This window comes from Lactuca virosa, chromosome 5, assembly GCF_052849685.1.
Source record: "Lactuca virosa cultivar CGN04683 chromosome 5, Lactuca_virosa_CGN04683_v6, whole genome shotgun sequence".
NCBI classification, from domain to species: Eukaryota; Viridiplantae; Streptophyta; class Magnoliopsida; order Asterales; family Asteraceae; genus Lactuca; species Lactuca virosa.
In genome coordinates, this window is record NC_136430.1 from 347,400,866 (window position 1) to 347,415,435 (window position 14,570).

The following is a 14,570-nucleotide window of genomic DNA, read 5'->3' on the forward strand; positions in this document are numbered from 1 at the left end:
CAAAACCGGCCCATGCTGAGATCTCTCCCCATAAACCACTAACTCTCCCCAACTCGGAGTCCAAACCCGAACCAACTACTGCTCATAATCGATCACTGCCCCATTAGTGCTCAACCAAATCTATGCCCGCGATGACCTTGTTCCCACGCAACAGAATGGGAACCAAATCCACCAAATACTGCTCACTGAACAACTAAAGAGTACACCTCTGATGAACCCTTGCAACCCGAACAGTCCTATCATCAACAATGTCAACATCAAGAGGACAATCCAGCTCCCCCGGAGCTCCAGCAAATCTCTTGCTCGGCGCAAACGATACAAAGGATCGGGTAGCCCCCGAATCAAACAATACCAATGTAGAAATACCGTTCATAACGAACGATCCTAAAATAAAACACATAAACATAGGCAAGCAATGCAATATAAATAAAGAGATAAGGAGAAGATACATACCCGTCACCACATCAGGAGCTGCACGCACCTCCTCTGCCTTCAGCTGGAAAGCCCTACTCTTCGCCGCAGGCACATCTGCCCGGCCCTGGCGGTCGTCAGTAATCCGAAGAGTTGCAGGAGCGGGTGCTGACACCAGTCCTGCTGCAGCCAAACTTGGACAATGGGCCTTTTTTGTGGCCCTCTGATTGCAATGAAATCAAATCAGATCAAATCCATGGGTGGTGGTAGCAGTACAATCCCTGCTATAATAACCCATCCGGCCGCACTTGAAGCAGCCAGAACCACCAACCCTGCACGGTCCCTCGTGCGACCTGTCGCACTTCCCGCAGTGGCTCCGGCCTTGATGGCCTCTTGGTCTCGACTCATATACCTTGGGCCTCTTGGCCGAACCCTCATAACTCAACACATAATTTCGTTTCCTCTTCTTCTCCATCTCCAGGTCAATCTCCCTCTCCCTAGCTCGCACTATCATATCCTCCAGCGTCTTGCAGTTGGATCGACTCACAACCTGTCAAATGTCACTCCTCAACATCTCATGATATCGAGCCTTCTTTATCTCCTCATCCGCCACATACTGGGGAACTAGAAGCGCGCTCTATCAGAACATTCAAGTGATCTCAGCCACCGTCTCCGTAGTTTGGCGAAGATCCTGAAACTCTCACACCAACTGTTGCACCTCAATCACCGGTGTAAACTCAGCTCGTAACCTAGTCGAGAAATCATCCCATGATATCATATCAACAACATCATCACCCACTGCACGTCCTACCTCCTCCCACCAGTCTCGTTCCCTGTCCTTCAAAAGGCAGGAAGCTAGCCTGACCTTTTCCCCCCTCGGGACAACGACTGGTGTGGAAGACATTAGCAACATCTGCTAATCACCTCCTGCTCACTTTGGGGTCCTTCATGTCGTGATAGTCTGGAGCTCCACATGCCCGAAACTCCCTGAATGTCAAATAACGTGCTCCCGCTAGTGCCATCATCTCAGAACGAAACGAGCTCAACCACTCATCCAGAACCTCCAGAATACCCTCCTTGAACGTGCCGAAGATCACAGGAGTCTGGTTAAGGATGCAACGAGTAATCTCAGACGATATGAACGCCCTAGTGTGCTCATCTTGCTGCCCGACTCCAGAACCTAAGCTCGAGCCCTCTCTAGCACCATAACTACGAGTAGGTTTGCCTCGCAATACCACCATACTTTCTTCATCCCTTTCAACGACAATATTACATATATATTTCTTTTCTTTAAACGACAATATTACATATATATTTCTGTAAAGAAATTAAATTAAATTAATATCTAGAAGAAATTTTTTCAAAGAATCCCAACCTATTATGAGACAATGGACTGTTAAAGGAAAAATTTTTGTACTCAAACCAAGTAAACTCTTTGTACAAACTTTCTTCATCCCTTTCAAGGAGTGATGCCAATGGTGTTATCTTCTCATTTAATGGTGGCCCTCCAAAATATATCATTGACATCCTGCTTTTTTTGCTATTTGCCACCACCCTATGCTTTATGCTCTTGAATCTTCCATTTGTCATCACCTTTAAACAAATACATATACATGATATATCTTCCAAGTTAATCATGTGGTGTTCAAACAAGTTGTGTTGCTACTGTTTCTGCCATGCTTAAAGGTCATGACTTCATGAGAGTGATGTGGAAGGCTTTAAATGTCAACAATAACACTATTCAAAGTTGACATTAATTTATCCTGTTAAAATTCTCTTTTTTAAAACTTTATATTTTTATAAGTATGTCATTCTAGAATCATCTCTACTACCATGTCAATGTTTGTCATATAAATGTTGATATCATAATATATAAATTAAAGACTAATAATAGTGTAATGATTATTCTATTATTTTGTCTAAAATTGTAGGTAGAAAGTGACTTGAGGACGTTGGGAAAAAGATTGATTAGGACTAGGAAAGCAAATATGCTATTTTGATGGAGAATCTACATATATAGGAGTCATATGACCTTCTCTTATTATGCTTTAACAACTTCTATATTTTCTCACAAAGTACAACCCTTTTGGTAATCATTTTTAAAAAAGGTTTGTGTAATGGGCCCTTGAATAAATGTATGTTTTTCCCACCTCTTTATTTGATTAATGTAATTTTAATATATAGATAATTTGTTAAAAAAAATTAATTTGGTGATAATTCTATAAGCAGAAAAATAGTTATTGAGATTATATACATCAATTTAAAAAACAATATATATTGATAAGCAATACGTGATGAAACTATATATTAACTAACACTTCACTTTCATTTATCAAATTTAGCCAATCTTTTAATCAATATAATATTAATAAAAATATCAACAATGAATCTTTTAAGAAAATGGTAAATTCGATTGGGGAAAACTCAGTTTGGTTTCAATATCGTATCCTTCGAAATCGCAACAAATCTTGTAATGCCTTTTCAGGTTTCAAATATTACAAAGTTTGTGTGTGTGTGTGTGTGTGAATGTATAAGAATATGTACCTGTAAAGAGTCACCAACATTGATGAAAAACGACTCTGAATCCGGAGGAACAGACATCCAACTCCCATCTCTTAACGAAATTTCGAGTCCAGAAGTGTTATTGGATCTCAAAACAGAAATGATTTGTGGGTCTGTGTGTTCTCCAAATCCAATCAAATTCCCTCCTTTGATTTCATGTTCTTGAAGCTCTGGACATGGCGGATAGTAGTTGAGCCTAAAAACAGAGTCGCTCTGTTCATCCATTAACAGCTTACTAAAGGCATTTCTCTGCTCCAATTTCAGTTCATCCGCCATAAACTCTAGAAGTTCACACGCCATTTTCTTCACAGCTCTCACGTAATCATCCACGACACACCTGCAAAAACCAAAATTCACATCGATCAGAAAACAGAGCACGAAAGTCCTCGTAAAATATTGATTTTAATTCATTCATACCGGAAACTTTCTGGATGTTCTTCAAAACTGGAGATAAACTTATTGTAATCAGATTCAGGTTTTGTGTTGAGGAGAAGGTATTCCACCCAACCAACATCGCCATTTCGACCAATGTTCTTGTTACCATAACCAAACGGGTTAGGTGGGCCAGCTTTTTCTTTGACAGATTGAGGAGACGAGAAGAATTCTGTGGCTACTGATTCGAGCTTATTGATTAATTTCATTGGGATTCCATGATTAACGACTTTAAAGAATCCAAAATCTTGGCATGCTTTAACAAGAAGGTGTTTTGAATCAGGTTTGGAAAGGTCAATGAGAGGAATTGCAGGATAAGTCAAACGGTTGACTGGTTTGCAGGTTTTAACATCGAACTGTTCGGTTGTGGGGTTTGCGAAAACCACCATTCTTGATTATCGTGAAATTTACAGAGAATTAAAAGAAGAAATTAATTTGAAAATTTAAGAAAGAAGAACACAGCGCATAAAGGCATTTGCTTGGTATTAGTAGGTGATGAGAGGAGGAGTTTTTTTTTTTTTTTTTTTTTTTTCATAAAAAATTAATTAGACTTTTCCTTTTCATCTTTACTCGTATCATGGATGGTTCACCATTCCACCGATAAAAGTCTTAGACCATGTTTTGTTCATGGATTTTGAATGGATTTGGATACTTGAAAAAATTGGGTTCCATTCGAAAAAAAAAAAAAAAAAATTGGAATTCTTTAATGAGAAATTAAATATACTTCTATTTTTTCTCATATAAATCATACTATCCAATTAAATAGCAGACATGTGTAATATTTAATGTTTATTTAATAAAATTTAATGATATTTAGTATGTTAATGTGACACATGTCTCATTTAAATGGTTAAGAAGATAGTAATAAAAAAAAGATATTTATCTTGTGGTTTGAAGAAATTGATTATTTTTTAGAAAAAACTATTTAACTAATAATTATAAAAGAAATATTTAGGGAAAATGTCTAACAAAAAACATTATTTTTTATATTTTGAAAAACAATCACTTACTGCGGAATACCATATTCTGGAGTACTTATTGTCATTCCGGAGTTGGTGGTGGTTAGTAGTAGTATTCTCCAGATACCCGAGAAAGTGTATTTTAGAGACTAGTCTGGAAAGTACGGACGTTTCAGACCAATGTTCCGAACTTGTAATATTCAAGTATTTGTATTGTCATTCTTTTAGCATAACCCCATGAAGCTTTTGTATACTAAAAAATGAGTTTGTATAAGAAATTTTTTTAGAGGATCAATTTATAGTGGAGAGTAATGACAACAAATCGATGGATCTATGTAATATATTGCTCCAGTCTACACATGCTAATGTAGATATAAGCAATGATATCAATTTTTGTGGTAAGTTATATTGGTTGCTTCCAAGTCCAACTTACACACTAATCAAATACATATATCTTTACAATGTCCTAGATCAACCATAGTTATGCAGGTTCTTTACGATAGTGACGTCAAATATTTTCTTATTTTTGTTAGTAGTATGTCTCCTAACACCGTACAATTGTTTGTTGTTAATCATGTTATGGAAAGTAGTATTAATCGATTTCCAGTGGAAAAACATTCTAGTGGCAATGGGTCTTCTAGTGCTGGAAGTAACCAAATTTGTAATTTATTACCCATGACATTGAATCATGTTCCTTCTTACAGTGGCCCTATGGATGAGAGTGATTATAGGTATAAAGGTAAGGATGTTGTTGAAGCTGCTCCAACGTTTGATTTTGACGAATCTCCAAATGATCAGGCAAATCTAATGTTGTTGGTTGATGATGATAATATAATTCCACATGGAGAGTCAGTTGAACAATTCAAGAGTTTCATTGAATTTGTTAGGGATGAGACTGAATATGAAGATGAGGAAACTGAGCCCGGACAAGCCCGGAAACCCCGATAGAAACAGTTCCCTTTTTATTTTTTATTTTTACATTCTGAAGAAACACAAATCACTCATTGGGGGCGTCTGGACCCTTACCATTGCTCGAATTATCAGAACAAAAACGTAAAGGTGTTGTATCCCAAAATTATTCTTCTTATGTGAAGCTTTATTAACTCTTCAAAAGAAAAGAAGATCTTAAGCTTAAATTGGGATTCAAATGTGTTACTGAGGGCTTTCAAATCAGAGTGAGCAAATCTACAAACGACAGGTGTGAAGCTGTTTGCCTTGTGAGAAATTGTAAATGGCGGTTAACGGCTACGAAGGATAAAGACACTAATTTATTTCAAGTCACTAAACTATTGGATTAGGTGTCTAAGCCCATAACTATAATTGGTATGTACTTGATTTGATATGTAGCATGATCCTTTTGGGTTTCCTTCGCTCATGCAACTTGACAAGATGACAAGTGAAGAAAGAGTAGAATTTATTATGTGAAATAATAAATTGGTACTCAAATGATTTTATTAATATATTATAAGATTAATATATTATTTGGAAATCATATTATTAATTAGTAATTAATCATAAATTAATTTGATATTAATTTTGGGATTAAAGGAACTGATTAATAATGGAGGGGCTGTTTTGCAAATCACTGATAATTGTAGGACTGAGCTAATGGACTCCTTAATAAGGAGTGGACGAAATTATATAGGGAGACCCTATAGATTTCGTCCAAGGCCTCATAAGGAGGAGTCCATGGGCTGTTTAAGCCTTAAGCAGGAATTAGGGTTTCCTCCAGAAACCCTAGCAACCCACAGTTATATAAGGAACCCTCCACAATGGGATTCTCGGCTTATGCAAGCATTCTAAGAGAACCCTAGACGATTTCCTCATCTGTCCTATTCATCATTTGTATCGAGTGTTTGTGACTCCATTAGAGGTGCAACACTTGGGGAATTAGGGTTTCAGAAGTCAAGATCAAGCAAGGATTGTTGTTGTTATTACAATATAACAAGTTAGGTAATCATCTAACCCTAATATCTATGTGAATTTCGAAATTGTATGCTAGTCTATATGGTTATTGCTTTGGTGTTCATATTTGTAAGTTCAATAGAAAAAAACTTAGATCCAAAGCAATTAGGGTTGCATGATCACATAGGAATGTAGATATGTTCAAAACCCATCAGTGGTATCAGAGCCTAGGGTGTTTTTCAATTGAATTGGTACAAGAGTGAACTGTCAGAAGAACAAGAAATCGATTTTTTTGGCTGTCTGACTGCTGAACTTGACGAGTTCAGAGCCCAAATCGACGAGTTGACTCGTCTGTTACCTAAAAATTCGATTTTCAGATTTGATTTTGATTTGGATAATTACCATAACTCATTTTTATTGCCTAAAATCGATTTTTCAGATTGGTATCATCATGTCCTTATCAAAATTAAAAGATTTGGTTAATTTTGGATAATATAAGATTATTTTGATTCAAAGAGTTAACCTAAATTTTTAAAAGTTTCAAATTACATCCTTTGCTTTTATAGTTTAAATTTGAAATTAAAAGTTTTAATTTTTTGAAAATTTAAATGGTAAAACCCTAATATTAATAGTTTAAAAATACATTCTCATGGATTTTATTAATTAATTAATTAGGTGTTTTAATTAAAAGACAATTAATAAATCCATAGATAGGTTTAAATTTAATTAAATTAAAAGATTAATTTGTTAAAAGATTAAACCACTTAGTATTTTAAAAGTTGAAAATACACCCTTATACTATTATAGAATTAAAAATTTAATATTATATATGTATAAGAGAAAAGTCAGTCTTACCGTTAGTAGGCCTCATTCACGAAGCTGGTCTATAAGGGGTGTTTAAGGAAGTGGCCTGTAAAATGACCGACATTGGGTATCCACTCTTACCCACTTCACCATTGACTAGTGGAGGGTCGTTAGTCGAACGGGTTTGATAGGACATTAAATCCCATTAAAAGTATAATGAAAAATACCAAGTAACTAAATGCTTTTATAAATTCTCAAATCTTAGTTACTTTAGGAAAATGTGAATTTGATGCTAATCCATGAAATTACACATTGCACCTTATTGGTCAGTTAGTGGAGCATGTATGGTTAACCAACACACTAATGTGGACTAATGAAGGATGGCAATGGGTAACTCGTAAATTATCATAGATCGATGGAGCGTGTGTGGCTAACCGACACATTGATTAGGTGATAAATGACATCGAGAGTGCCAAACTTATTTGCATGGTTATTCACACCTTGTTTGTGATCCTCGGTATCCCAGTCACAAACTTGAAGGGCATAATCGAGATTAAACATGCCATTGAAAAGTTCATTGAATTTGTTAGGGATGAGACTGAATATGAAGATGAGGAAACTGAGCCCGGATAAGCCCGGAAACCCCGATAGAAACAGTTCCCTTTTTATTTTTTATTTTTACATTCTGAAGAAACACAAATCACTCATTGGGGGCGTCTGGACCCTTACCATTGCTCGAATTATCAGAACAAAAACGTAAAGGTGTTGTATCCCAAAATTATTCTTCTTATGTGAAGCTTTATTAACTCTTCAAAAGAAAAGAAGATCTTAAGCTTAAATTGGGATTCAAATGTGTTACTGAGGGCTTTCAAATCAGAGTGAGCAAATCTACAAACGACAGGTGTGAAGCTGTTTGCCTTGTGAGAAATTGTAAATGGCGGTTAACGGCTACGAAGGATAAAGACACTAATTTATTTCAAGTCACTAAACTATTGGATTAGGTGTCTAAGCCCATAACTATAATTGGTATGTACTTGATTTGATATGTAGCATGATCCTTTTGGGTTTCCTTCGCTCATGCAACTTGACAAGATGACAAGTGAAGAAAGAGTAGAATTTATTATGTGAAATAATAAATTGGTACTCAAATGATTTTATTAATATATTATAAGATTAATATATTATTTGGAAATCATATTATTAATTAGTAATTAATCATAAATTAATTTGATATTAATTTTGGGATTAAAGGAACTGATTAATAATGGAGGGGCTGTTTTGCAAATCACTGATAATTGTAGGACTGAGCTAATGGACTCCTTAATAAGGAGTGGACGAAATTATATAGGGAGACCCTATAGATTTCGTCCAAGGCCTCATAAGGAGGAGTCCATGGGCTGTTTAAGCCTTAAGCAGGAATTAGGGTTTCCTCCAGAAACCCTAGCAACCCACAGTTATATAAGGAACCCTCCACAATGGGATTCTCGGCTTATGCAAGCATTCTAAGAGAACCCTAGACGATTTCCTCATCTGTCCTATTCATCATTTGTATCGAGTGTTTGTGACTCCATTAGAGGTGCAACACTTGGGGAATTAGGGTTTCAGAAGTCAAGATCAAGCAAGGATTGTTGTTGTTATTACAATATAACAAGTTAGGTAATCATCTAACCCTAATATCTATGTGAATTTCGAAATTGTATGCTAGTCTATATGGTTATTGCTTTGGTGTTCATATTTGTAAGTTCAATAGAAAAAAACTTAGATCCAAAGCAATTAGGGTTGCATGATCACATAGGAATGTAGATATGTTCAAAACCCATCAGTGGTATCAGAGCCTAGGGTGTTTTTCAATTGAATTGGTACAAGAGTGAACTGTCAGAAGAACAAGAAATCGATTTTTTTGGCTGTCTGACTGCTGAACTTGACGAGTTCAGAGCCCAAATCGACGAGTTGACTCGTCTGTTACCTAAAAATTCGATTTTCAGATTTGATTTTGATTTGGATAATTACCATAACTCATTTTTATTGCCTAAAATCGATTTTTCAGATTGGTATCATCATGTCCTTATCAAAATTAAAAGATTTGGTTAATTTTGGATAATATAAGATTATTTTGATTCAAAGAGTTAACCTAAATTTTTAAAAGTTTCAAATTACATCCTTTGCTTTTATAGTTTAAATTTGAAATTAAAAGTTTTAATTTTTTGAAAATTTAAATGGTAAAACCCTAATATTAATAGTTTAAAAATACATTCTCATGGATTTTATTAATTAATTAATTAGGTGTTTTAATTAAAAGACAATTAATAAATCCATAGATAGGTTTAAATTTAATTAAATTAAAAGATTAATTTGTTAAAAGATTAAACCACTTAGTATTTTAAAAGTTGAAAATACACCCTTATACTATTATAGAATTAAAAATTTAATATTATATATGTATAAGAGAAAAGTCAGTCTTACCGTTAGTAGGCCTCATTCACGAAGCTGGTCTATAAGGGGTGTTTAAGGAAGTGGCCTGTAAAATGACCGACATTGGGTATCCACTCTTACCCACTTCACCATTGACTAGTGGAGGGTCGTTAGTCGAACGGGTTTGATAGGACATTAAATCCCATTAAAAGTATAATGAAAAATACCAAGTAACTAAATGCTTTTATAAATTCTCAAATCTTAGTTACTTTAGGAAAATGTGAATTTGATGCTAATCCATGAAATTACACATTGCACCTTATTGGTCAGTTAGTGGAGCATGTATGGTTAACCAACACACTAATGTGGACTAATGAAGGATGGCAATGGGTAACTCGTAAATTATCATAGATCGATGGAGCGTGTGTGGCTAACCGACACATTGATTAGGTGATAAATGACATCGAGAGTGCCAAACTTATTTGCATGGTTATTCACACCTTGTTTGTGATCCTCGGTATCCCAGTCACAAACTTGAAGGGCATAATCGAGATTAAACATGCCATTGAAAAGTTCATTGAATTTGTTAGGGATGAGACTGAATATGAAGATGAGGAAACTGAGCCCGGATAAGCCCGGAAACCCCGATAGAAACAGTTCCCTTTTTATTTTTTATTTTTACATTCTGAAGAAACACAAATCACTCATTGGGGGCGTCTGGACCCTTACCATTGCTCGAATTATCAGAACAAAAACGTAAAGGTGTTGTATCCCAAAATTATTCTTCTTATGTGAAGCTTTATTAACTCTTCAAAAGAAAAGAAGATCTTAAGCTTAAATTGGGATTCAAATGTGTTACTGAGGGCTTTCAAATCAGAGTGAGCAAATCTACAAACGACAGGTGTGAAGCTGTTTGCCTTGTGAGAAATTGTAAATGGCGGTTAACGGCTACGAAGGATAAAGACACTAATTTATTTCAAGTCACTAAACTATTGGATTAGGTGTCTAAGCCCATAACTATAATTGGTATGTACTTGATTTGATATGTAGCATGATCCTTTTGGGTTTCCTTCGCTCATGCAACTTGACAAGATGACAAGTGAAGAAAGAGTAGAATTTATTATGTGAAATAATAAATTGGTACTCAAATGATTTTATTAATATATTATAAGATTAATATATTATTTGGAAATCATATTATTAATTAGTAATTAATCATAAATTAATTTGATATTAATTTTGGGATTAAAGGAACTGATTAATAATGGAGGGGCTGTTTTGCAAATCACTGATAATTGTAGGACTGAGCTAATGGACTCCTTAATAAGGAGTGGACGAAATTATATAGGGAGACCCTATAGATTTCGTCCAAGGCCTCATAAGGAGGAGTCCATGGGCTGTTTAAGCCTTAAGCAGGAATTAGGGTTTCCTCCAGAAACCCTAGCAACCCACAGTTATATAAGGAACCCTCCACAATGGGATTCTCGGCTTATGCAAGCATTCTAAGAGAACCCTAGACGATTTCCTCATCTGTCCTATTCATCATTTGTATCGAGTGTTTGTGACTCCATTAGAGGTGCAACACTTGGGGAATTAGGGTTTCAGAAGTCAAGATCAAGCAAGGATTGTTGTTGTTATTACAATATAACAAGTTAGGTAATCATCTAACCCTAATATCTATGTGAATTTCGAAATTGTATGCTAGTCTATATGGTTATTGCTTTGGTGTTCATATTTGTAAGTTCAATAGAAAAAAACTTAGATCCAAAGCAATTAGGGTTGCATGATCACATAGGAATGTAGATATGTTCAAAACCCATCAGTGGTATCAGAGCCTAGGGTGTTTTTCAATTGAATTGGTACAAGAGTGAACTGTCAGAAGAACAAGAAATCGATTTTTTTGGCTGTCTGACTGCTGAACTTGACGAGTTCAGAGCCCAAATCGACGAGTTGACTCGTCTGTTACCTAAAAATTCGATTTTCAGATTTGATTTTGATTTGGATAATTACCATAACTCATTTTTATTGCCTAAAATCGATTTTTCAGATTGGTATCATCATGTCCTTATCAAAATTAAAAGATTTGGTTAATTTTGGATAATATAAGATTATTTTGATTCAAAGAGTTAACCTAAATTTTTAAAAGTTTCAAATTACATCCTTTGCTTTTATAGTTTAAATTTGAAATTAAAAGTTTTAATTTTTTGAAAATTTAAATGGTAAAACCCTAATATTAATAGTTTAAAAATACATTCTCATGGATTTTATTAATTAATTAATTAGGTGTTTTAATTAAAAGACAATTAATAAATCCATAGATAGGTTTAAATTTAATTAAATTAAAAGATTAATTTGTTAAAAGATTAAACCACTTAGTATTTTAAAAGTTGAAAATACACCCTTATACTATTATAGAATTAAAAATTTAATATTATATATGTATAAGAGAAAAGTCAGTCTTACCGTTAGTAGGCCTCATTCACGAAGCTGGTCTATAAGGGGTGTTTAAGGAAGTGGCCTGTAAAATGACCGACATTGGGTATCCACTCTTACCCACTTCACCATTGACTAGTGGAGGGTCGTTAGTCGAACGGGTTTGATAGGACATTAAATCCCATTAAAAGTATAATGAAAAATACCAAGTAACTAAATGCTTTTATAAATTCTCAAATCTTAGTTACTTTAGGAAAATGTGAATTTGATGCTAATCCATGAAATTACACATTGCACCTTATTGGTCAGTTAGTGGAGCATGTATGGTTAACCAACACACTAATGTGGACTAATGAAGGATGGCAATGGGTAACTCGTAAATTATCATAGATCGATGGAGCGTGTGTGGCTAACCGACACATTGATTAGGTGATAAATGACATCGAGAGTGCCAAACTTATTTGCATGGTTATTCACACCTTGTTTGTGATCCTCGGTATCCCAGTCACAAACTTGAAGGGCATAATCGAGATTAAACATGCCATTGAAAAGTTCATTGAATTTGTTAGGGATGAGACTGAATATGAAGATGAGGAAACTGAGCCCGGATAAGCCCGGAAACCCCGATAGAAACAGTTCCCTTTTTATTTTTTATTTTTACATTCTGAAGAAACACAAATCACTCATTGGGGGCGTCTGGACCCTTACCATTGCTCGAATTATCAGAACAAAAACGTAAAGGTGTTGTATCCCAAAATTATTCTTCTTATGTGAAGCTTTATTAACTCTTCAAAAGAAAAGAAGATCTTAAGCTTAAATTGGGATTCAAATGTGTTACTGAGGGCTTTCAAATCAGAGTGAGCAAATCTACAAACGACAGGTGTGAAGCTGTTTGCCTTGTGAGAAATTGTAAATGGCGGTTAACGGCTACGAAGGATAAAGACACTAATTTATTTCAAGTCACTAAACTATTGGATTAGGTGTCTAAGCCCATAACTATAATTGGTATGTACTTGATTTGATATGTAGCATGATCCTTTTGGGTTTCCTTCGCTCATGCAACTTGACAAGATGACAAGTGAAGAAAGAGTAGAATTTATTATGTGAAATAATAAATTGGTACTCAAATGATTTTATTAATATATTATAAGATTAATATATTATTTGGAAATCATATTATTAATTAGTAATTAATCATAAATTAATTTGATATTAATTTTGGGATTAAAGGAACTGATTAATAATGGAGGGGCTGTTTTGCAAATCACTGATAATTGTAGGACTGAGCTAATGGACTCCTTAATAAGGAGTGGACGAAATTATATAGGGAGACCCTATAGATTTCGTCCAAGGCCTCATAAGGAGGAGTCCATGGGCTGTTTAAGCCTTAAGCAGGAATTAGGGTTTCCTCCAGAAACCCTAGCAACCCACAGTTATATAAGGAACCCTCCACAATGGGATTCTCGGCTTATGCAAGCATTCTAAGAGAACCCTAGACGATTTCCTCATCTGTCCTATTCATCATTTGTATCGAGTGTTTGTGACTCCATTAGAGGTGCAACACTTGGGGAATTAGGGTTTCAGAAGTCAAGATCAAGCAAGGATTGTTGTTGTTATTACAATATAACAAGTTAGGTAATCATCTAACCCTAATATCTATGTGAATTTCGAAATTGTATGCTAGTCTATATGGTTATTGCTTTGGTGTTCATATTTGTAAGTTCAATAGAAAAAAACTTAGATCCAAAGCAATTAGGGTTGCATGATCACATAGGAATGTAGATATGTTCAAAACCCATCAGTGGTATCAGAGCCTAGGGTGTTTTTCAATTGAATTGGTACAAGAGTGAACTGTCAGAAGAACAAGAAATCGATTTTTTTGGCTGTCTGACTGCTGAACTTGACGAGTTCAGAGCCCAAATCGACGAGTTGACTCGTCTGTTACCTAAAAATTCGATTTTCAGATTTGATTTTGATTTGGATAATTACCATAACTCATTTTTATTGCCTAAAATCGATTTTTCAGATTGGTATCATCATGTCCTTATCAAAATTAAAAGATTTGGTTAATTTTGGATAATATAAGATTATTTTGATTCAAAGAGTTAACCTAAATTTTTAAAAGTTTCAAATTACATCCTTTGCTTTTATAGTTTAAATTTGAAATTAAAAGTTTTAATTTTTTGAAAATTTAAATGGTAAAACCCTAATATTAATAGTTTAAAAATACATTCTCATGGATTTTATTAATTAATTAATTAGGTGTTTTAATTAAAAGACAATTAATAAATCCATAGATAGGTTTAAATTTAATTAAATTAAAAGATTAATTTGTTAAAAGATTAAACCACTTAGTATTTTAAAAGTTGAAAATACACCCTTATACTATTATAGAATTAAAAATTTAATATTATATATGTATAAGAGAAAAGTCAGTCTTACCGTTAGTAGGCCTCATTCACGAAGCTGGTCTATAAGGGGTGTTTAAAGAAGTGGCCTGTAAAATGACCGACATTGGGTATCCACTCTTACCCACTTCACCATTGACTAGTGGAGGGTCGTTAGTCGAACGGGTTTGATAGGACATTAAATCCCATTAAAAGTATAATGAAAAATACCAAGTAACTAAATGCTTTTATAAATTCTCAAATC

At 34.6% G+C, this 14,570-nt stretch overlaps 1 protein-coding gene across 1 annotated transcript; it reads right to left on the reverse strand.

Moving 5' to 3' along the window:
* Positions 1-1,749: 1,749 nt before the first annotated feature.
* Positions 1,750-3,845, reverse strand: LOC145115145 (gibberellin 2-beta-dioxygenase 1-like). Its single transcript, XM_079051341.1, has 3 exons — positions 3,391-3,845; positions 2,956-3,310; positions 1,750-2,004 (listed from the first exon to the last, which is right to left on the reverse strand). The coding sequence occupies exons 1-3, from the start codon at positions 3,792-3,794 to the stop codon at positions 1,750-1,752; spliced, it is 1,014 nt and encodes a 337-aa protein (XP_078907467.1). The 5' UTR covers positions 3,795-3,845.
* Positions 3,846-14,570: the final 10,725 nt, after the last annotated feature.